This window comes from Myxine glutinosa, chromosome 2 (assembly GCF_964187855.1).
Source record: "Myxine glutinosa chromosome 2, kmMyxGlut1.1, whole genome shotgun sequence".
In the NCBI taxonomy this organism is placed as follows: Eukaryota; Metazoa; Chordata; class Myxini; order Myxiniformes; family Myxinidae; genus Myxine; species Myxine glutinosa.
The window spans coordinates 182,247,044-182,272,731 of NC_136262.1; the positions used below are offsets into that span (position 1 = coordinate 182,247,044).

The 25,688-nt window shown below is 47.2% G+C and overlaps 1 protein-coding gene across 1 annotated transcript in view; it reads left to right on the top strand.

Moving 5' to 3' along the window:
- The window catches only part of LOC137413128 (ras-specific guanine nucleotide-releasing factor 1-like), a 152,909-nt gene that overhangs the window by 82,708 nt on the left and 44,513 nt on the right, over positions 1-25,688 (top strand). The window contains exons 13-18 of the mRNA XM_078772681.1: positions 2,922-3,173; positions 13,412-13,929; positions 16,143-16,235; positions 16,372-16,481; positions 18,488-18,600; positions 23,272-23,332. Of these exons, the coding sequence (XP_078628807.1) occupies positions 2,922-3,173; positions 13,412-13,929; positions 16,143-16,235; positions 16,372-16,481; positions 18,488-18,600; positions 23,272-23,332 (1,147 nt within the window). The remainder of the gene's footprint in view (positions 1-2,921; positions 3,174-13,411; positions 13,930-16,142; positions 16,236-16,371; positions 16,482-18,487; positions 18,601-23,271; positions 23,333-25,688) is intronic.

Consider the following 25,688-nt stretch of genomic DNA (forward strand, 5'->3'; position numbering starts at 1 on the left):
ACACCCAGATCCTTTCGACCCCCCACTCAACCTGTTCACAACCTCCTCAGCTACCCTTTGTGTTTGTGGTCCCCTGAAACACCCAGATCCCTTAGACCCTCCACAACCCTTGAGCATGCCAACATCCTGCCTTGACTGGGATGATACCATTCTCATGTATTTGAGCCATAGCCTCAGAGTTGCTACAACAATCCTGTGATTGGTATTGAGGACCTGAGCACTCCAGTAGACCCTGCAGTTCTGGAGCAACCTCCAGCAACCACCAATGAGGACATGGTCAATCTTCTTTGCCACATCATCAGCATTGGAATACCAAGTTCAGCGATGTGTCTGTGGGTCCTGAAACTATGAACCATCCACCGTATGTCCACGTCATCTTGTGAAGGCAAGGAACTTTGTGCTCTTCTGGGTTCTGGTGCCAGACCCATGGGAACCAACACATGTGTCATGACCATCCCTATCAGTGCCAGTCGATGTATTGAAATCCCCCAAGACTAGAAGAGTATCTCGCCTGGAGCACTGATCAACCACAGACTCGATCGGGGCATTGAATATCTCCTTCACAGTGTGATTGCTTGCCTCATTCAGAGCATATAGAGAGACTACGGAAATGACACCCAAAGAGTGACGAATCCTCATACTCATTGCACGCTTGTTGACCATTGTTACCTCGATTACCATAGGGGTCGGCTTGTTGGACACAGCTACAGCAACTCCCTGGGCATGGTAACCCACTTTGATCTCACCACTATCCGGGCTCCAAACCTCAAAGTGCTGCAATACTGATGTTCAGAGGTTGGAGCTCATCTGACAGCAAAGACAGGTGATTATCCTCTCTTAGAGTAAGGATATTCGGATATTCCAAGCATCCGTGGAGACCACTGTCTGGTGGACAACACCTCAGCACCACCACAACACACACCACCACAACCCGACCCAGCCAAGAGTTCCAGTCTTTGTCTGCCCGACCCAGTATTTGTCTGACCCGAGTCGAGGGTTGCCAGAAAATCTTTGATCTTTGTCAATCCTGACATTGCTGTTTCCCCAATACTAACGGTCTATGAATATCTCCTCAAATATTTTCCACTTACTTCAATCTCAGAACCCAGGAAAAAGAAATTTTCCACAATCTCCACATGGTTACGTATCTCCAAATCTGAACACATCGGTCTTCTCAGTCGATAAGAACTGGGTGGAACGGAGTAAACAGAATGTTAAACACTGGAAGCAACAATTCCAATTTTAATAAGGGAATAATTAAAATGGTGGAATTTGAACCTGCACAAATGGTGTTCACCAGACCGTATTCAAATTGCCTGATATAAATCGGCGAGTTAACGAATTAATAACGAGAACAGCACTCGGTAGAGCGCATACCTCCGCCAGGCTGAACAGTTTATGTTTTGTATCCCACTGATAGGCTGGATCTGGATTCGGACCTGAACCAAAATCTAATCGACTTGTTCTTGTCACCTAACCAACTTGTCCACCAAGTTTACTCATAACTCGTCCTTAACCTTTTAAAATATCATGTTATATATCGCTTTTCGCCCGATCTCTCAATGGTGAAGAATCACTTTAAAAAATAAATAATTCTCGTATCCGAATCCATATTCAGATCTTAACCAAAATAGAATCGTCCTTAACCAAAAAGTCCTTGTCACACACCCAACTGGTCCACCAAGTTTCGTCCAAATCCATCCACAACCTTTTGAGATATCCTGCTAAGTATCGTTTTTGGCCCTATCTCCCAATGGTGAAGAATCACTTAAAAAATTCTAGTAGCCGGATCCGAATCCGGATCTTCACCAAAATCTAATAATTTTGTCCTTGTCATGTGCACTACCACTCTGCCAAATTTCGTCCGAATCCGTCAACAACTTTTTGAGATATCTTGTTCACAGTCAGACAAACAGACGTGAAAAATCGGTCAGAGACCGAGGACTTGCCGGAATGTACTTTTTTATCGGCCATTTTGGACAGATATGGCGGCCTAACCACATGACCGATGATGTCATCATTATTTGTTTTCTAAACTAATTTATTCCTCGATGATGCTCAAGAAATTTCATCTTGATCGGATGAAGTTTTGTACTTGTCGAATTATGACGTCATAATGGAGGCACCTATGACAGTATGACATCATCATTAACACATTTTATTCGCCATGGAGAGTTCTTTACAATGAGCCATGTCTCAATTTTTTCTATTCAGCACTTTCGGAGATATAGAGGTGCAAAGGTTTTCGGTTTTTCGGTTTTTCCAAGATGGCGGCCGAACCACGTGACCGATGACGTCATCATTATTATTTTTTTCTCCACCAGTTTATGCTGACATGGCGCTCAAGAAATTGCATCTTGATTGGATGAAGTTTTGTAGTTGTCGAATTATCAAATTATGAAGTCATAATGGAGGCCTTGGGCCGAGAGAGTTAATTGGGCACAGTCTATTCCAGGGCAAGACAAATATGTGTGTAGAGTATGGCGATTCTATGTGCAACGATGTAGACGTAGTGCTGCGCACAAACAGACAAGCAGACAGGGGTGAAAACATAACCTCCACCCACCTTTCCAGAGAGGGACAACATGGCACCTATTCTAGTCAGTTGGGATGATGCCTGTGCTCCAAACAGAGCACAGAACTGCATGCAACAACATGTTGGAGGTAACAGTCGACACAATACATGAATCAACGAAGTAACATATAAACCATCATCACACCACAAAGAGTAAAATGCAAACCAATTCATGTTGTGAATTGATAACATTTAATGCTTTCATACACAATTTCCCACGTCCTCCAGCACTCTTGGTCAGTTTCAACGTGATAAGAGAACGGCCCTCCATAATTATGTCTATTCAAATACAATACTAATACAGTGCCTCAAGGTTGCAACCTGTGGAATATTCGGTTTTTTGCAGGGGAGATGCAGGACTCATGTCAGATGGACCAGACATCCGATTTCGTCGTCCGGGCCCGCACGACGGTGGCGAGCCTGTGGTCCGGGCTGCCAGCGTTTCTCGTTTGCTCGAACGGTTGACCGATCCACGGGGACTCACCATTGACTTTCTCAACACCTTTCTTTGTTCTTACCGAGCTTTCACCACTGCCGATGCTGTTTTGGCTCGACTGGCTTGTGCCTATCGGCGACCTCTTTCCGCACTGCCTGCCAGGTAATTCCAAAATGATTCTCATGGCTAATCTATTTCTTCTATCATTCAGGACTTCTCTTGAACTGCCTGTTTGGGCCTATTGATTTTTTTTAAATTTAAACATTGAAATAATTTTTTCCCCTTTAATTATGAACTAAGCTTCCAGAATCCAGGATCACTGCTCACCTCTTCTCCTTAATTCAACTTTTCTCCTGCTTGTGGAACCACCTTGCTAAGTCTGTTCAATGTTACTCTTTGCTCCAGAACTTCAATCTGGCAGTGCACCAGAATCTCAGCTCATCCATGCATCATATCTCTATATGTAATATTTTAAATCCAATTAGCCCTCCATAGAGTCCCTATATATTAATAGGAGTGGTGACAAGACATGTCTCGGAAATTTATGATCATGTGGGTCATGGGCTCCATTTTCTATCCATCGATTGCTCATTGAATGAACACACGGTAGCTTATCAATCTTTTAAAAATGATAAGATGCTGTGCCATTAGATGTGCCAATCGATCAGAGAAGGGTTTCAAAAAGTATAGATTCCCTACAGATGCCGGAAGGAATTTCTGTTTGGGTTATTCGTCTGAAAATAAAGGTATTCGTCTGAGATAGAATTATAGAAACCATCGTTTCTGGGCCAGGTAAATTGTAGCCCCATGTGTGTACATCCACGTGTGGTTCTGTAATCATATTGTAATTGGCAATTCGGTATGACCCGTAAACAGACATAAATCATCATCTAAACATCTATAGACGACAAGGGTACTCGGTGGAGCGACACCTCTGCCAGGCTGAGCAGTTCACATTTTGTATCCCACTGATAGGCTGGATCTAGATCCGGACCTGAACCAAAATCGTATCGGCTTGTTTTTGTCACCTAACCAACTCATCCACAACTCTTTGAAATAACATGCCATATATCGTTTTTGGCCCCATCACTCAATGGTGGAGAATCACTTGAAAATTAATAAATTATCGAGTCTCGATCCGTATTCAGATCTTCACCAAAATGGAATCAATTCTTCCTTGTCATACACCCAGCCTGTCCCACAAGTTCCGTCTTAATCCATCCATATATTTTTGAGATATGCGATATGTCATTTTTGGCCCGATGTCTCAATGGTGAAGAATCGCTTCAAAAATTCTAGTATTCTAGATCCAGATCTTCACCACAATCTAATGATTTCGTCCTGTCACACACCCAACTTCAACCAAATTTCTTCTGAATCCGTCCAACTTTTTGAGATATCCAGGTCACAGACAAACAGACAGGGGTGAAAACATAATTTCCGTCTGCCTTTGATGGTGGAGATAATGCGATATTTAATGAAAACAAAAGAATGAAGGATTACATGCACATGCATGTTTTCAGCACATGTGAAGGATTGCATGCACGTGCATGTTTTCAGCACATGTGAAGGATTACATGCACATGCATGTTTTCAGCACATGTGAAGGATTACATGCACATGCATGTTTTCAGCACATGTGAAGGATTGCATTCACATGCATGTTTTCAGCACATGTGAAGGATTACATGCACATGCATGTTTTCAACACATGTGAAGGATTACATGCACATGCATGTTTTCAATACATGTGAAGGATTACATGCACATGCATGTTTTCAGCACATGTGAAGGATTACATGCACATGCATGTTTTCAGCACATGTGAAGGATTACATGCACATGCATGTTTTCAACACATGTGAAGGATTACATGCACATGCATGTTTTCAATACATGTGAAGGATTACATGCACATGCATGTTTTCAGCACATGTGAAGGATTACATGCACATGCATGTTTTCAGCACATGTGAAGGATTGCATGCACGTGCATGTTTTCAGCACATGTGAAGGATTACATGCACATGCATGTTTTCAGCACATGTGAAGGATTACATGCACATGCATGTTTTCAGCACATGTGAAGGATTGCATTCACATGCATGTTTTCAGCACATGTGAAGGATTACATGCACATGCATGTTTTCAACACATGTGAAGGATTACATGCACATGCATGTTTTCAATACATGTGAAGGATTACATGCACATGCATGTTTTCAGCACATGTGAAGGATTACATGCACATGCATGTTTTCAGCACATGTGAAGGATTACATGCACATGCATGTTTTCAATACACGTGAAGGATTACATGCACATGCATGTTTTCAATACACGTGAAGGATTACATGCACATGCATGTTTTCAGCACATGTGAAGGATTACATGCACATGCATGTTTTCATTGGTACAATATTGATGTTAAAATAAATAGAGTTGGAAAAAAAACATCCTTCAGTTATTATTTATCTTCTTCATTTTAATGCAGTCCTGTGGTGCTGTGCATACACGACTCGATTGCCAGAGAGGTAGGCCACAACGCGTTGATACAACAAATCTTTATTCAGAGCTCGCACTTCAGCACTGGGCGGGCTCGAGCTTAGAGCCCGCATATATCTCCCGAGGCCACGCCTTGCCACCGGGCGTGGCCGATCGGCCGAAAGGCGGGGCATGCATTTCAGTTCCCCACCTGGACGCTCGCGCCACCCACTGGTGCGCGGAATTATTGTCCCTTGTGCCCGCCACACGCGCCCCCCCAGAATTCCCGTGCACCTGAAGGGTGAGCTTGCGGGGAAGCCGGATGACCCGGCCGAAACGCCCCCTGGCGATGCGTGCAGGGCTGGGGGGTAGCGGGATGGTGGGGCTGGGGGGTGCCGGGGGTCTGACCGCCGGGGGGCGGCCTCGACGCGGAGGCAGAGCTGCTTGCGGGGGGTGGACCAGATCGAGGTGGGCCGGCTTGAGGCGGTCCACGGAGATACGATCCGGGGCACCGCCGATGTCGACGGTGAAATATTTGTCCCCGGTCTCCAGCACGCGGAAGGGCCCATCGTACGGGGGCCGTAGCGGTGCCCAGTGGGCGTCGTGCTGGACGAAGACGTACTCCGCCGTGCGAAGCTCCGGGGCGACGTGGGAGGACGGGCAACCGTGGTGTGCCGTCGGCACCGGGGCGAACCTCCGGGCGGTCTCCTGCAGGGTGGAGCGCTGTTGCGCCGCGGACCAAGGAGCCGTGGAATCGGGGATAAATTCACCCGGTACCGGCAGTGGTTGCCCGAAGACCAGCTCCGCCGAGGACGCGCGCAGGTCATCCTTGGGTGCCGTCCTGAGGCCCAGCAGGACCCAGGGGAGCCTGTCGGCCCAGCTGCCGTCGCTGAGGCTGGCCCGGAGCGCGGCCTTCATCGAGCGATTAAAGCGCTCGCACAGGCCATTGGCCTGGGGGTGGTAGGCCGTGGTGCGGTGCAGTTTTACGCCGAGCCCTTGCGCCACTGCGCCCCAGAGCTCCGAGGTGAACTGGGGGCCGCGGTCGGACGAGATGTCCGAGGGGGCGCCGAACCGGGCAACCCAAGTGGCGATGAAGGCTTGCGCCACATCCGCCGCAGACGTCGCCGCCAATGGCATGGCCTCCGGCCACCGTGTGGTGCGGTCCACCATGGTGAGGAGGTGGGTGAACCCCCGCGAGGGGGGCAGAGGTCCCACCAAGTCGACGTGGACGTGGTCGAACCGACGCTCGGGCACCGTAAACGGGGCCAACAGGGCCTGGGTGTGGCGGTGGACCTTTGCGCGCTGGCACGCGAGGCACGTCCTGGCCCAGTCGCGGACGTCCTTCCTGAGGCCATGCCAGACGAACTTCGCCGCGACGAGCTTCTGGGAGGCCTTCGTGCCCGGGTCGGACAGGCCGTGGATGGCATCGAAAACCGGGCGCTGCCAGCCAGCGGGCACGATGGGGCGAGGCCGGCCGAGGGAGACGTCGCACAGGAGGGCCGCGCCCGCGACGTCGAATGGCACCTCGGTGATGCAGAGGCCCGTGACGGCGGTCTGCAAGGCCTGGACGCCAGGATCGGCGGTCTGGTCCTCCGCCATCCAGGCATAGTCGATCCCGAAGTGGACCGCGTGCGCGACGGACCGGGAAAGACAATCTGCCACAGGGTTGTCTTTACCCGCGACGTGACGGATGTCCGTCGTGTACTCGGACACGGCAGAGAGGTGACGCTGCTGCCGTTGCCGACCATGGCTCGGCGACCTTGGCCATCGCGAACACAAGGGGCTTGTGGTCGACGAAAGCCGTGAACGGGCGGCCTTCGAGCAGATGGCGGAAGTGTCGGACCGCCAGGTGGAGCCCGAGGAGCTCGCGGTCGAAGGTGCTGTAGCGGCGTTCGTGCGGGCGAAGCTGCCGGCTATAAAACGCCAGCAGCTGCCAAGCACCACGCACCCACTGCTCGTGCACCGCGCCCACCGCGTAGTCCGACGCGTCGGTGGTGAGGGCGATCGGTGCATCGGGCGCCGGGTGCGCCAGCATGGTGGCGTTGGCCAGGGTCAGCTTTGCGCCTGCAAACGCCGCGGCCATCGGCTCCGACCAGGCGATGTCACCTTTGCCCGGCTTGCCCCGGAGGGCCTCGTGCAGGGGGCGGAGGAGCTGGGCGACGTGGGGCACGAAGCGGTGGTAAAAATTTACCATGCCCAGGAACTCCTGGAGCCCCTTGATCGTGCGGGGGCACGGGAAATCCCTGACCGCCTCCACCTTGGCCGGTAAAGGGACGGCCCCGTGCCTGGTGATGCGGTGCCCCAAGAAGTCGATGGCGGCGACGCCGAAACGGCACTTTGTGGGGTTGATGATCAGGCCATGCTGGCCCAGGCGTTCGAAAAGCGTGCGGAGGTGGAGCAGGCGCTCCTCCCGGGACGCGCTCGCGACTAGGATGTCGTCCAGGTAGACATAGATGAAAGGTAAGTCGCACAATACGCTGTCCATGAGCCGTTGGAACGCCTGGGCCGCATTCTTCAACCCAAAAGGCATTCGCAGGAACTCAAAGAGGCCGAAAGGGGTGATGACGGCCGTCTTTGGGACATCGTCCGGTTGGACGGGGACCTGGTGGTAGCCCCGGATGAGGTCCACCTTGGAGAACACGGTCGTGTTTGCCAACCGGGCGGAAAAGTCCTGGATATGCGGGACCGGGTAGCGGTCGGGGGTGGTGGCATCATTGAGCCGGCGGTAGTCACCGCACGGCCGCCATCCTCCGCCGGGCTTCGGCACAATGTGCAGAGGAAAAGCCCAAGCGCTGTTGGAGCGCCGTACGATCCCCAGCCGCTTCAGCATGACGAACTCCGCTTTCGCCTTGGCGAGGTTCGTGGGGTCGAGTCGGCGTGCCCGGGCGTAGACCGGCGGCCCAACCGTGGGGATATGGTGCTCCACCCCGTGTTTGACGGCCACCGCTGAGAAGGTGGGCTGCGTGAGGGCCGGGAAACTGGCGAGGAGGTGGGTAAACTCGTCCGCTGCCGGAAGCGTGCAGACTAACCTCGCCGGGACGGAACCTTTCAGCAAGCCGCTTGGCAAGCTGCTCGGTGAGCCGCTCAGCGAAGAAGCGAGCGAGCTGAAGGTTTCGTCCTGGACAAGACGTCTGCACTTAATGTCGACCTACAGCCCATGCGCACATAGGAAGTCCGCGCCGAGCAGGGCCATTGGCACGCTGGCGGTGACAAACGACCATTGAAAGCGCTGCCCTCCGAACCGCAGTGAGAGGCAACGCTTCCCGAATGTGCGGATGGGTGTACCGTTGGCGGCAAGCAAAGCGGGGTCCCGGCCCGCGGCTTGCTTGTCGGACGCGGAGGCAGGGAGGCCGCTTACCTGCGCTCCCGTGTCGCAAAGAAAACGGCGCCCGGACAAGGTGTCCGTGATGAACAGGAGGCTGCCGGAATGGCCGACGCTCAGTGCCGCAAGTGAGCGCCGGCCCGGTCGTTTCCCGACCCGTCAAAACAACACGGCGGGCGGCACGTTTTAGCCTTGCGGCCGAACCTGGCATGGTAGTAGCACCAGGTTTGCGGCGGCCGTGCCGGCGGCGGTGGTGGTGGCGGCGGCGGTAGTGGGCGGGGCGCAGCAGCGGCCACGAGGGAAGCCGGGGGCGCTGTCGCCTCTGCACCGGGATCCACTACGGCAGCACCGTAAACCGACCGTGTGTCGCAGGCCGCGAAAAACTTGTCGGCCTCTCCGGCCAGGGCGCGGGGTTCCGTGATGTTGGAACCGGCCAGCGCGAGGCGCACCTGTATCGATAGCTGGCGGAGGAAAAGTGCGCGGAACAAGAAATCTGGGCGCTGGTTTCCAAGCAGAGACAGCATGAAATCCATCCGGACGGATGGTCATGTGTCGCCGAGGGCGGGAAGGTCCAGGAGGCGGTCGGCACGTTCGATCTCTGTGAGCCCGAACATGGCGAGGAGGAGACGTTTGAGCGCCTCGTACTTGTGGTCGCCCGGCGGGCGCCGAAGGATGGACACGACGCGGGCGGCCGTGCCGGGCCCGAGGGCGGCGATCATGTGGTAGTACCGGGTCTCGTCCGCCGTGATGCCCCGGAGTTGGAACTGAGCTTCGGCTTGCACAAACCAAACGTCGGCTTGCGCTTCCCAAAACTCCGGGAGTTTGATTGCGACGGCGTTGGTAGCCATGTTGCGTTCGGGTGTCAGCAACGGCTGAACCAATCGGGGTCACCAGTGTGGTGTTGTGCACACACGACTCGATTGCCAGAGAGGTAGGCCACAACGCGTTGATACAACAAGAGTCTTTATTCAGAGCTCGCACTTCAGCACTGGGCGGGCTCGAACTTGGAGCCCCGCATATATCTACCGATGCCACGCCTTGCCCCCGGGCGTGGCCGATCGGCCGAAAGGCGGGGCATGCATTTCAGTTCCCCGCCTGGACGCTCGCGCCACTCACTGGTGCGCGGAATTATTGTCCCTTGTGCCCGCCACAGTCCTCTTTTAATACCCCGCACACACGAAGCGAAAACCAGAGTTAAGCAATTCGTTCATGACCATTCCTCCATTTTTCTGTCTGTCTTATCAGTTTATGATCGAGTAACAACTTATTTAATTTGAATGTTATATTTTGAACACGAATTGGAACATGAATATGAAGACAAGTCTTTCTTTTTGAAAACCTTGACTTTGAATTGAATTTGAATTTGAACCTTGACTTTGAATTCGTCCTGATCGCGCATGCACAGAGAGGAGTGAGATAATATTTTTACTCTGTCTGCATGTCTGGCAGTCAAACAAAATTGAAAATGTTTCCAAACAGGAAACTTAATGTTTCTATGGACATCATAATGGACACCTACAACAGGCACGGAGAACTAATGTAAAGTACATGTTAGATAGGGTGATGTAATAGACACTGGGAAAATGGCGGTAAAAACTTGAATTAATATATTTATACGACTTTTTAAATCTTTATTTTATTTAAATTTAATGAATTATATACTTGAGGGCTGTAGTACACAATTCGCCTTCTTATCCACTTCCGGGAACCTCCTGTTTTGCAGTACTTCAATTAAAATAAAGGTTCGATGGGGTGGTGTATAATAAGGGTGGTGTTCGGGACTGCTTCTGGACTACTTCAATAGCACGAAATCACCCTGCCTCCTCTGAATTTTTTTTTTAATGATCGTTAAAATTACTATTTTACTAAAATCGAAGTAATTGTGTGGGGTATCGTGTTCTCTGAGCTGTCTAGTTTCTTCTTTGTTCCTGTTCTGTTTGATTGCAAAGAAAAACGTTCCCGATCCATATGTTCTCAAGGGGCTGGTAGGATGGACTCGAGGTACACGTACACACACTCGTCTTTTAGCTGCTTAGCCTGGGTTTGAATCCCGACTCAGCTATAGACTCAGCTATTATAAACAGTGTTTCACGGGCAGGGTGATTCATCCATGTGTGTTCCGTCTTTCGGATGTATGTTAAAATGGGTGTCCCATCCGCTGTCCTTAGTTGTTAAAGATCCCACGGTGCTCTTCACCAAGAGAGGCGAGTTATCTCCGGCACCCTGAACAAATTACAAATTCCTGCCCTGACTAACTGCTGGGGAGGAAATGGAAAAACCACCCAGTATCACCCTTGCCAAGAAACTGCTACGTCAGCTAACAACCTGCCTTCAGGCAGAGAACTCCATCAATCGATGTTCTCAAGCTCCATGTCTTGTTTTTCACTCGCAATTTAAATCTTTTCTAACTATCGACTCTCCTGATGGTGTGCACATCCAGCATGAATGATGAGCCTCCATTTCTCTTTCACTTTCCTTATTCCACTTTCAAATTTCTACATTCTGTCGCTACCCGTGTGTTTTTCTTCTACTCACTCACTCACTCTGTACACCTCAAATTAGGCACTCACCAGTGTGAACCTTCACTCGCTCATTACACTTCATTTTGTCACGGTTTCTGCGATATGTTTTAAGGTTAAATCAATCTGATCTGATTGTATGTTTATTCTGATGCGTTGGAAGAACAGAAATAAAGCATTAAGTAACATAATCTCCCTTTTTGGGACGGGCACTTGTCTATTAAAATGAATAAAACCTACCTTTATCATTGGTTACTTTTGGCTGAGCCGCCATTGCACGGATAATTTTATTGTTTTTGATTCCTTGGATAAGTTGTACAATCCCTTATTTCAAATAGCTAACTCAACTGGAATAAAACAGCGGATAGATAAAATGAATTTAAGAAACAAATTGAGATTCGCCTGGGCATTGCACCCAATATTGTCCATGGATGTCTGTATCTAACGGACACCATAGCAAATTTGGCAAAGTGACCCACGGGTGGCAGTGTTTCCCCATTTTACAGTATTCGTTCCACAAAACTAAAGCTAAAATACAAAGTACAAAATCCAGGCTAAAGTTAACGTGCATCATGTTCAATCCACCATTGATACAAATACCTTGAGTTCCCCATTCGCTGGTGAGTACACGTTCTGATATGTGCATGTTTTAATCAGTATCTTGTGAATTGACATGTGTGTCATCCCAATTAGGTTTGTCCAGCCAAGGTTAGATTCCTGGATCACCTCTCCCACACCCTCCCCCTTTCCCACTCCTCCTCCCCCCAAGGCCTCTCCCTCCCACAGATCTCCCGATGTCCCTGCTCTCAATGGAGCACTACAACCAAGATGGTTAGATGGATTTATAGTCACTACAACAATGTAGTGAAGACGTTTTTAAAAATCGTGTTTTTCTATGTTTGCTCACGTTCAGTTTTACAAGGTCTGACAGGATGATGCACAGGTGTTGGCCACCTGTGCCTGACGCGGGCCAGGCGTTGCATCGTAGAGTGCCCCTCAGATGGACGCGAAGCTGGGGACCATCAGCCTGCATTTATTGGTGGATGTTTAGTATCCCACTGTGTTTTTCGATAAATAATCAAGCAGTTGTCGGCACCCCTGAACAAATTTTAAAATTCCTGATCTGACGAACTGCTCAGAGGGCAATGGCACATCACACCACCCAGCTTAATCCTATGAGACTGTATCGGCAGCACCAACGTTTTGTCTGCAGAGTTTGGATATGATATTAGAGGACAGGAGAGCAGAGGGAGATATGAAGAATTCCTTCAGCTGAATGATTGTGGATTCAATCACTATTTTGATCATCAGCTCGGAGCTGTTCTGTCCATCATCGAGGTTTCAACCCTTTAAGCCCTGTAACTCTGAACAGTGGGCACAAAACATTAGCTGTGTGCAAAGGTCATCCAATCGAGTTGAGAGGGAGAAAGAGGAGGGAGGACCAGAGGGTGGAGGCAAGGGAGTATGTGGGGTAGAGAAGGGGAGAAAGAGACATTTAAGTTTTAGTTTTAGAAGCAGGAAAGAAACAAGAAGGAATTTCCGCAAATGTGTTTAAAGGATAAAAATTGTTGCAATTTTTACAAATTGCTTGTGGAAACTCTTAAGACAGCCCTCATAGCTGGACAAGAATTCAGGAATTCGAAGCAAAAACAATTAAAATATAAACGGATGTTGTTAGTATGTCACAGTTCACGTGTTTAACTTGTGATTGCCTCACCAGATTGTTCTTCCTGATTTTCAGGAAGTTTAAACCTGCTCTCTTTTCCTCAATAACTTTGTACAGATTCTGCTAATAATTCAAAGGTTCATGAAATTGATGAAGGATTACAAGTAGTTCTTCAGAATACCTCCCAGTGTGTACCTATTTCAACATTACTTTTGATTATTTGCAGTCTTAGCTTCTTGGAGGAGCTTGTACATATGTTATGTTCATGACAAGGACATGAGATATTGGACTAGTCAACACTGTATTTGGAATTGGTCAGACAGCAAAGCTGGCATCGATCAGTCAATAAACAAATACTGGGACAGGAGGACTAAATGACATTTTAATTGTATAAATCTCTTTCCTCTAGGTCTTTGGAGCTCTTTTTTACACCCAGCTTACACGGAAACCGCATGGCATTGGCTGAGCCACCAAAATCTCCACGGGCTTGTCGCAAGTTTTCAACACCGCTTGGACCTCCAACTCCAGGCCTCGGCTCTCCCTCACCTATCTTGAGCACCTCTTCATCAGGCGTGACGCCACTGACACCACCAGGCTTATCTTTCACACCACCGCTTATGAACCTCGCTTCATCACCGCCCGCTCGTGTGCGGAAATGTTCTCTGCAGACCCCTCCTGTCTTGGGTGTGACATTCAGTGCTGTATGTGCTCCAGATTCTGCACTCCGGGCTCGTAAAATGTCTCTCACCACTCCGGGCTTACTTGACAAGCCATTCAGTAAAGGTGGATTAGCTGTTGCAAGTGGCAGTGGGACTGCTGTTGGGTCACCCCCAGAGGTGACACCACCTACTACACCTCCCAACAGTGGCCAAGGGGAATCGCCACCCATGCCTCATGAGGAAGAAGCTCCAGAAGACCCTAAGCAAGGTTTTCATTCCATTTGTCTCTCTGGGATGTTTCGTTTCCATCTGTTCGTTTTGGTTGGACCATCATCTGTGACATGCCTATAATGACTCGATCTCTCTCCCACCATGCTCTCTCCTCCTTCATTTCATTCCTCCATCCACAGGTATCATTTACCTTTTTGATTTTCTATTGCGTTGAGATTTTATTTTCAGTCTGTTTAGTATCATTCAGCCAATATTAAAAAGTAGGCTGCTTGAAGAATGAAACTAATCTTGTATAGCTAGTTTCTGTTCATCCTTTCTGATTCTAAAGCCCTGAGGGCTCATCAACATATTACGTACACAAGGGAGAGTGGGTGGAGGAGGAGGGGAAGAGCAAGGAAAACGTCATGAAAGTAAGGTATTGGGTGGTTCGTGTGCAGCCACCAAGTAAGGTATTGGGTGGTTCGTGTGCAGCCACCCGGCTGCTGGTTGCATCATTTTTCTGTGGGCACGTCTGCCGCTGATGCAATGCATCTCTATAACCAGTTACCTGGTACTCATTTTGCCGACCTCGGAAGGATGACAGGCTGGGTCATCCCCACCTGGCGTTAATTCAACGGGATTCAAACTCAGGACCTTAGGATACCAAGCCCGCCACCCTAACCATTAGGCCAACACCAGGTGATGGTAAGGTTTTGAGAGGGAGGGAGAGGAATGGAAGTATAGATGCTCAAACCTCACAAAGCTGTATATATTTTGGCTGAGTGCTTGTCTCATTTAGTGATTATTTTGGCAAACTGAAATGTAATAGCTCTAATCTAATTTATTTAGGAGAGTTTGTGTCTGTTTGTCCTCTTATAACTCGATCCCATTGGTTTGACAGCTCACCCGACTCCGCCTGAAATTCTAACCTCAAAAATAATCATACGACTGTCATTTTGAGGCCGCATAGGCTTCAGGTGTCAGCCCATGGTCCAGTGCAATTGGAATTATCGCAGGTATATAACCACGATATATTATATATACATATAAGCAGAAGGCATGTTTTTGCTTCATGCATGTTTTTGCTTCATGCATGTACCCCGGATTATTTTTTTTATTATTTTCCGGAGTGATTGCGGTAGCGGTCTGTGACCTTTATACACCGCCAGCATAAAGGGATGAACAAATGCAATACATAAAGCTCAATTCCTTGCCCAGAAAGCTGCTTCGGCAGTGCCAACGCTCTGTGAAGAGTATGGTACATCGGAGAAAGATATATATATATAGATATAGAGAGACATAGATATGGAGAGATATAGCTAGACATAGATATAGATAGATATAGCTATATAGAGATATAGATATAGATAGATATAGCTATAGAGAGATATACATACAGTCAGGTGAAAAAGTGAAAAGGTTGAGCTTGAAAGTTGTTGGATGTCAATGAAAGATAGTCTGTTGGGAGCCGTTGGTGAGGTATATACAGTATATATGTGTAGAGAGATATGGATGTGGAGAGATGTAGATATAGATGTAGAGAGATATAGATAGATATAGAGAGACATGGATAGTTATAGATATATATATAGAGAGGAGATATAGATAGATGTAGATATCAAGAGATTGTGTGCTATTATTTGGGTTATTTCTCCATTGTTGTGGACCAGTCCCATCCCTTTATCCAGTAACTACTCCGAGACCAAGGGCCATATGGGAAGCTCCTATTACACTTGTATGAGCCAAATTAGAATTGCCTCCGTTTCATTAGAGGTCCCATGAGCAACCGGATTACGTGATATTTGAATGCCTATACCATAGAATATATTTTTAAAAAGTCGAACAAATAGCATTTATTATAGAAATATGTTCTGGCCCTTGACGGGAAACAGTAAATATTGTCCACCAAAAAGTATTACAATAACATGTTCAATTTCATTGATATTTCTGTTCAATATTTTGCAGCTTAATAAATAAAATGTTTCTAAATATGCAGTTAATCGATGTTGTTTTCAATGGATGTACATTAGATCCCGGGCAACGACGGCTACCTTTGCAAGTGTAATTATAAAATATACTCTTCACTTGTGCTCTTGGCAGTCATACCTTCAGATGTGACTGATTAATTATGTCATCAATAATTGGAAAGTTCATTTCTCTAAATAACACCGTTATGTGTGTGGCTAGGTATTGTGACAGTTTGTTGGTTAAACTGTGCTCTTTACTCTCCTGACTGTTCTTCTAAACTGCTTTCAATTACTTCTTACTCAGAAGATTCTACAAATAATGCCGGAGGTCACACAGGGTCCATGGAGGCAAGTACTGGGAGCAGGCATGAGAAGATCCGGCGCCTTTCGTTGGCAGGTATATCTGTTGATAAAGGTGTAAGGTTTATCTTGTCGTGAAACATATTTTTTATATTCAGCAGATCCTAAACCGTCATGAGGTTGTTTTCTCATTTTATTGCCTCTCAAGCATATTTTGCTCATCTGTCTTGCAGGCTTCCCCCTTGCTGAACCGCGGGTCAGCGACCGTGAGCTGATGGTACGCCAGGCAGTCACCAACCGGGTGCTCAATGTGCTTCGTCATTGGGCATCAAAGCATGGCCAAGTGAGGTCTACACGCAATGAGGACCCTCATTTTAATGAACCATTCCTGGTGCTTGTCCACAGCTTTTATATTTGTGTTCGATACACCATGTGGAACGATTAGATGTAGCCAAAGTGTAGACGTGTAGTATCACATGGACATTTAAAAGTCCCCTCTCTTTCCCACCCCCATCCACCTACTATTAGGATCTGCTATATGAACTAGAGATTTCATAGAACATTCTACCTTGCACGGTCTTGAGAAAAAGGACATGGGAAGGGTCCAAATTTCCTATGGAAAAAGGAACATGGGAAGGGCACAATCCAAATTTCCTGTGAGCCGCTATTTTGTCTGTCTCAATATTCCCAAACGCTGAGAGCACGAGTGACAAATTTAATTTGTCGAGATGGCATAAAATAGTGCAATATTTTGTCACAAGTACTGCTAAACTGGAGGTTTTTGGAAATGCCAAAAAAGCTGTTGATGTTCTTCAGTATTCAAGTATATCATTCAATTGAAAGAAAATAAAAAAATTGATGCACCGTCTTTTATACCACCCTATTTGGCACGTTGAATGAGTTATTCATGCCTGTTGTGTGTGTCCTTTATGACATCCCTAAAATCAGTAAGTTTGCTGTTTTGGATGATTTTCAATTGGTTTAACCGCCAGGGAGGCAGACAGACAATCACCCTAATCCTGTCTGTGCATGAGCGATCGGGACAAGATTCCGTACCTTTTGCCAATTTCAGAGCCAAAGTGTGAACCAATTGCTTCACCCCACTTTTCGCTTTGCGCATGGGGTAATGAGTATGGCAGAATTTAGTATGCCTGTAATAGATCATTCTGCACGTTGGTGTAAGAGTAATACCATGGAAGGTTTGGTGATGTATGTGGTTGTCGAGAAAGTATAGGAAGAGGGAAATAGCATTGGTACAGATGTAAGGAGACAAAACAAAGTATTTCTTTAGCATCTTCTCTCTATATAAAAGAAAGTTTTTGTTTGTTTGTTTGTCTGCACGCGCTAATCTCCTGAACGGTGAAAGATAGGAGGAAACCTCTAAAACAAAAAATGTCGGGACGGGCCCCGGGAAGGTTATAGGCTAAGTGGCGAGGACAGTCGAGGCCCACCTCGGCCGGGCTGGGCCCATTTCGCAATTAAAAGCTGAACTGAATTATAGTCGTCAATCTTCTACGGCCGCGAGTAAAAGCTGAATTATAGTAGTAAATTCATTCAAAAAGAACTAAAAATGTCGGGACTGGCCCCGGGACGGTTATAGGCTAGGTGGTGAGGACAGTCGAGGCCCACCTCGGCCGGGCTGGGCCCATTTCGCAATTCAAAGCTGAGCTGAATTATAGTCAATCTTTTATGGCCGTGAGTAAAAGCTGAATTATAGTAGTACATTCATTCAAAAAGAACCCGGGCAACGCCGGGTGCTATTGGCTAGTTATGAATAAAAAAAAGGAATATGATGGAGAGTAATGGCCATAGAAAACTCGGAAGAGATGGGCAAATAAAAGACTGCTTGAACACAGACACAGTTGGGGTCTTTCCAAATGAATTTTCCAAATGATGTGGACAAATCTTTCCAGTATGGGAGAAAATGCAGAGTTTATCACAGATAAAGCCACTCTGGACATGATGTGCTTTTCTGCAATTAGAACTTGTCGTTACAAAATAGGCTGTATGTCCTATTAGGTAGTCAGTAGCTCTAGGCCACAAGATTAATCAACCAGAAGACCTCAGTGGGTTTCCATCCCCAAGTATCCCTTTTGGCTATTATCGCTTAGTGCTCACCAACAGGGATGTCTTTCTTGCCAAACAACTCAACCAGTCTGGAATTATGCTCAAAGCCAACAATGGTAGTTTGGGAACCACATAATGGTCTATCGTGTTCAGGTAAGTTATCATACATAACAAAATAATATTAACCCTATATAATAATCTGTAATTGAAATAATTTTATCTGTAAATCATTCACTTTGTGGATCTCTTCTTGATGAGATATGGATGTTTTGTGAATGGCAGGACTTTGAGCTGGACAGTGGTTTGAGGGATCAGGCACTTGGGCTACTGCAGGAGATTTCACGTGATAGTGCTTTGCCCAGTGCTGAGCGCCGTGCGGTCAGTAACATTGTTCGGTAAGTCATACAGCCAAGGTTTTAACCTTTAACACATTAGTACTTGATGTGAAGCGCGCGCACACACACACACACACACACACACACACACACACACACACACACACCAACCTCGTTTTTTCATTTCTGTTCCTCACAATTCTATCTCTCTCTCTCTCTCTCTCTGACACACACACACACGCTGACGTAGGTGTATACTTTGGGTCTTGGGAGGACTCCGTTCCACCTCCTGAAACCCGCAAATGGAGATAACAACCAACAAAACACACACATGCACACACACATTTTTATATGTACACTGTGGTGTACAGTGACGTCAATAAGTATTGGAAAAGTGATGTCAAATTTGTTACCCATTTTAGGTGAGCATAAGTATTGGAACAAATGACTGACAGGTGTTTCTTGTGGCATTGAGTGTTCACACATGAAGGAGCTGTGAATGTCTCGTCTTGGTTTTAGCCTTTCCTTTATCTTGGGAGTCTGCCTTTGGAGTCAGTAGGCAAAACCAACATGAAGACCAGATAACTGTCTATGAAAGAAAAGCAAGCAATTTAGAAGCTGAAAAAACAGAAGAATTCATTTAGAACCATCGCACAAAAATAGGGCATCATAAATACAACAATTTGGAATAAAAAAGAAAGAAAGCATGAGCGCACTGAACAATACACAATGACCACATCGGTCAAGGAAAACAACTGCAGTTGATGACAGAAAAATCATCAGAGATGTGAAGAAAAACCCTGAAACAACCGTCAGTGACCACCAAGAACCTCCAGAGTGCAGGGGTGAAAGTATCACAATCTACCGTTTGCAGAAGATTTCGACAGCAAAATTACAAAGGGTACACCACAAGATGCAAACCTCTCATCAGCACCAAAAATAGAAAGCCCAGATTAGAATTTGCCAAGAAGTACAAATGTGAGCCAGTGAGTTCTGGAACAAGGTTTTATGGACAAATGAGACCACGATAAACCTTTACCAAAGCAATGGAAATATGGAAGTGTGGAGAAAGGAAGGAATTGCATATGATCCAAAGCATACTATCTCATCTGTGAAGCATGGTGGAGATAGTGCCATGGCTTGGGCTTGCATGGTTGCTTCTGGAACTGGCTCACTCGTCTTTATTGATGATGTGACTAATGATGGCAGCAGCAGAATGAATTTGAAAGTGTACAGAAACATATTGTCCACCTATGTGCAAGAAAATGCCTCCTAACTCATTGGGTGCAGCAAGGCAATGACCCAAAACACTGCCAACGCAACCAAGGTGTTCATCAGGGGGGAAAAATTGAAGGTTTTAAACTGGTAAAGTCAATCTCCTGATTTAAATCCAGTGGAGCATGCATCTCGCTTGCTGAAGAGGAAACTAAAGTCAGAAACGGCCCAAAACAAACAACAACTGAAAATGGCTGCAGTAAAGGCTTGGCAAAGCATCTCAGGAAGATACCAAGAGTTTGGTGACGTCAATGGGTCACAGGCTTGATGCAGTTATTGCATGCAAGGCAAATGCAACCAAATACTAACTATTATTCTACTTTAATGTACCTTAAGTTAATCTGTTCCAATACTCATGATAACCTAAAATGGGGTGGGGGTGGAGGGAACTGAACATAAAAAGTGATATTGTTCAACAATGGTAAAACATATATCATACTAAAATACGCAATTTGGTGTCTGTCTGTCTGAAGATTTTTGACCACGATACTGTACCATGATGGGAGCCCCTTATCAGATCGCTCCACCACATTTATCACTGTTTTCCGATGATGTGAGGAGAATGGTAAAACAAACAGACATTACACGCGGAACATTGCAGAATGTGTAGAGGGGAAATGCCGTGAGACATGAACACTGGGGGAAATGAGACAATAGCTCTTAAACACCTCATTCGACACTGCCTCTCTTCTTACATTAATTACATCACACTTATGCGAACATGAACTATGAAATAACTATTATAAACTATTCCCAATTTAACCCTTAAGCCATTCCCAAAACAATACACACACACAGAAAATATTACAATTTGTAACATTACTTATGTGATATGAGGGAGTCAATAATCCAGGAAAGGCAAGAAAATACTGGGTATGTACAGAAATTAGCAATTTGGTGGTTCTTTGTTGTAATCTTCAATTCCATGGCTGTTCAGAATGGGGATTTCAGTTGTCCCATTATTACACCGTTGTGGGATGAGATGTGGTATTATTGGAACAGAGAAGGCATTTGTGCCAGTTCCACGAATAAGCAATGGATGAAACCATTGCCTCTCCCTCCTACTTAGGTAATGTATCATATCATAGGCATAGTAGGCTGGGAGTCAATTACTGCATCATTTTATGAAGCTGCAGCTATATCACTGATGCAGTGCCCCCTGTAGGTTAGCGCAACTATTTGTAATTTGTCCACAGTGCCAGTGATAACTTGCCTGTTCTTCCTCAGCAGTGATGGTGGTATAAAGCTGACTGATACCAGGGAAAACTGATGGGTACCAGATATATAGCTGATTGGTACCAGGTATATAATTGATACCAGATGTATAGCTGATTGGTACCAGTTATATAACTGATTGATACCAGATGTATTGCTGATTGGTACCAGCTATATATCTGATTTATACCTTCCTTCCTTCCTTGGTACCTTCCTCTTGCTGATTGGTACCTTCCTCCTCTACCCCTATCTGATTTATATCAGATATATAGCTGATTGGTATTAGGTATACTAGTGAGGTACCCGTGCTACACACGGGTGGGAGGCCAGAAGCAAACAGACAATGCAGAAACGGCGAATGCTAAAGCATGAAACCAATAAATTCCACATTCCTGTAGCACCTTCAGTTGCACGTCAGACATGGACAGCAAGGACTTCCATGAAAAACGTACCCGTTCGCAAACAAACGGGTACGCGTGTTCCATTCCCAGTGTTACGGATTCGGCACTAATTATTGTTGTTATTATTATTATTGTGGTTTAATGGAAATGGTTATTGTGGTTAAAAGGTTTAAAAGCGCTCATGATAAAAATGATGCCGGAAATCGGATCGTGCACCGGAAGAGGTGGAGCGAAAAAAGAAGAGGCGTGAAGAGAAGGAAAAAGACGATCTTGGTTGAAGCTCCGTACCGAGCGGTCGAGCGTACAGTGCGAGTGAACTTTGCATCCTTGAAAGGAAGTTCATGCGATAGGTGATATCGCCGGAGTGCTGTGGAGCCTGGGTAGTCGGGTATCTGCATTGAGGTTCCGGAGTATCCTTGCTTCAAAGCCCCGGTTCGAGTGAAAGCCGTCTGCCATTTTCGCCACGTGCGCAACCTTCAGTGAAAAGGTTTTTGTCGCGTCGGCCGGGCATTATTCCCCGGTGGGTTGCCGGGGACGGCTGTGCCAGAAAGTGGCTTTTGAAGGATTATAAGGAGACTCGCTGATTGAACCGCAAACGTGTACGTCGGAGCGCGTCTTTGGGAGGTTTCCCATTCCACCGCTATTTTGCTGGGTGTTGGACCACGTGACCTGGGTTGCTTCGATCGTCCACGCCTCAATTGATTTTGATCGGACATTAATCCAACGATCGCTGGAGCGAATCGACTTCGCCGTGGAGGGGTACAGAGACATTGGGGGAGTGCCGTGAGTTTGGGTAAAGGACTAGATAAGGTGGTTCCATCTTCAGATAGGGATTGTAGGGTGAGTTGCTATTATTATTTGTGTCGTGATTCTGGTGTGATTTATAATATATTATTGTTTGTTCATAACCCTTGGTGTGGTTTCATTATTGATTTGATTGTTTCATTTGATGGTTTCATTTAGGGTTTCATTATTGATTAATTTCAACCAAGGCTAACATATCTTTCTGCCGGGGACCCTCTTGGGGTTCAGAGGTTTACCGAGACCAGAGGATAGGGGAGGACCCCGTAACACCAGTCAATGGCGAATCTGCGTATGGCGATCCACGAATTCACATTTAGAAAGTAGAAACCATCACGGCATGTGGTCATTCACTTGAACTCGATATCTCTTTTTTCATTCCAAACACCATAACTCCAATCACAAATTAAATAACATTTATATAAAAAATAAACTTTTAACAACATTCATGACATAAGCAAATATTTAAATCCTGATGTGAAGTTCCGTACGGTTGGGTGAACACAATTACGAATTCAAAATCGTAATTGTGTTCACTCAATTCCAATCATCAATTGATACTTTAACAAAACGATTAACGTTTAACGATTAAACATTATGATTGAATGACGGTTGTATTGGGGTATTATCAAACCCGCTCATGGCCGTAATCTGTCCACTTCCGGATTCGCTGCAGGTACATAATTCTCAGCAAAATCTAAACAGTATTTGTAGAATTTCAATAAAAGCCACATCACTGTTCATATCGGTAAATATTATTCCATCGTGTTTGGAAAAACTGGAAAATTGGAAAAACAATAGAGGCTATTTTACTCCAGGGGGTCATAGGATTACCCACCCAAAATATCGTTGCGATCAGTTCAGCCGTTTTTGCGGTACCTTTGAACGGACAGACAGACGGACATTTGGTGAATTATAGTAATTAGGTATATAGCTAATTGGTCCAAGGTATATAATTGATTGGGATCAGAAATGAAGTACGGTAGATTGCATAATGCATGTTCTGTATGATGTTCATATTGCATTTCTATCACAACAGGACACTGACCCAGCAGGAGCCAGAGGAAAGCCAGCTCACTCTGGAGCGAGTCACATTGATGGTAAGGAGGCTGTTGTTAGTCATGTGACATAATGAAATACATTCTCGCCGACTTTTATTTTCCGAGTACAAATATTGCGGTTTGAAGTCATATATATATTGTTGCGGATCTCGAGCCCGTCGACGTACTGTGGGGGGATTAAGCCCTTCTCCCCCTCGAGCTTCGAGTCCACGAGGCCGCAACCCACTCTACACTCGTGGGGGCGGATTGCTGAGCAATTCCAACCGCCAAACCCGCAGCGAGCGCGCGGAAGGGTTTCCGGTCAATAACCCGAGTACCTTTGATACACATGCCGCCGCGAGGACGGGGGCTGGACCTCACACGAGTCACGCTGGTCTGATACGCCCGAGCGGTTTGCGTGTCACGTAACTCGTGCCGTTAATTACTAGGAACCCGATCGAGCGGTTTTATCTCGTGCAATGCGAGGCCAATGGTGAAGAGACTAAAACGGCCAAGTTGGAAACAAGCACAGGTTTATTAACAAATGTACAATGGTGAGAGAAAAGAGACACAGAAGAGAAACTTAACAATCCTTACTTACGTTTCCCAGACAAGGGCCCTCTGGAACTCGCTCGGGGAAGGGGAGGAAGAAGAAGACGCGCACAAAGCGCAGCCGCTTAGTGCAGCTCGCCCCGGACGGCTCGTTGGGCGTTCCCCTCGAGGATGTTCGTAGCAGGGACGTCGGCCTCAGTCGTGCACGAACGGGAATCCACGCAGCGCGTCCCGAAGCCAGCGAGGCGAAGCGCATGTGCAGGGAGTCCAGGCTGGGAGATCGTCAAGAGTACAGGGCCAACGAGAGAGATCGTCCTGCGAGAGCCTGAATCCCAAGAGAGCGAGGGCAAAAGAGAGACCAGAGCCAGAGAGGACGGGGGCAGCAGAGAGCGGGGGGCAGAGAGCTAGCTCGGGGGTCCGGGGCGGGTCTTATATCCCCCCGGAGCCCCACTAGAATGTTCCACGGGCCTCCACTGGCCGCCGGGGGTCACGTGTCGTGATAGCCCCTCATCAGTTACTCCTCATTGGCTGCCGTTGCTGGCCACTCCCCTTTAGCTCTCATTGGCCGCCGTTGTTGGCCACTCCCCTTTAGCTCCCATTGGCTGTTTGCTGCTTACCAGCCACGCCCTCCGACTCCTCCCTCGGGCCTCCACGACTTGTCCTAAACCCGCCACATGGCATTCCAGGCCCAATGAGGCCTACCCTTACTTACCTGCCTCAACGCATACTAACACTGGGAAGGAGACTATACTTCACATTTACTAAGAAATAACTGGCTAAGCGAGGCTACATGTTGTGGTGCAACTAACTAAAAAGGGGGGTGGCCTTTATTTCCAAAATCACAACAATATATATTGTTACTGATCGCGGATTAAGATGTTATTTACCGAGCGGTGGTATTGCCGCGACCGTTACAGGATCCCTGACTCACCCGATTCACCCAGAACTTTGGCCGTATCGCACCACAGCTGCCCAATCTGGGAAAAGACTGAAACGACGAAATGCAAGAGGAAAAGGAATAAAACGAATAGACGGACAGAAGAGTAATTTGATTTATTATTTACACAAGCAAAAAGGAGCAATCAAGGTTTATTTACAACACATAAGACGCAGGTGACACAGTGCAAATTTTAGCTTACCTACAGACTTAATTAAATACCCAGGGACAGAACAAACAAAACAAACTCACGTATACAAGAAGGATGGAAAGGCAGGAGGTGGATGGATGGAGGGAGAGGAAAGGTCCAAGGGGGTCCTGCAGCTCAACCGGCGCGTTTAGCAGCCGCCGTTCCTTTACGGTCCTGCTCCAAACCGCCGTTCAGGCCCCCTTTGGCTGTTGGGTGTTCTTGCTGCGGCGGCCTCCGCTGCGTTCCCAGGACTTGTCTGACTCGTTGGTCCACACCCTCAACTCTTTCTTGGTCCCTCACTCTTTACCACCGACTCCTCACCGCAACCAACGCAACCACTTGACCACCACCTCTACTGACTGACTCTTCACCACTCTCCACTTGACGACCGACTCTCAACCAACTCAGACCAACTCACCACTCACTTCCGTTCGCGCCTTTTATAGCGCCTCCAGCGATTACGCCGCCGGCGTTTTGGACACGCCCATCGGGGTGCTCACCTCGGCCCTGGTTGGTCGCGCGACCCTCGGGCTCCCCCCTCGATGACGACGGGTGGGTTCGCCCCTCCTCCCCTCTATGACGAGGTGGAGACATGCCTTTCTTCTCCGACCCTGCCTCGTGGTCAATGGCGGTTATTGGAGGGGAGGTGATTGGGAATCGAGGGCTCAGCACTGACGAGAGGGGATGTAAAAGGGAATGGAGATTTTGGGGATGGGAAGGAAAGGGAGATTTTGGGG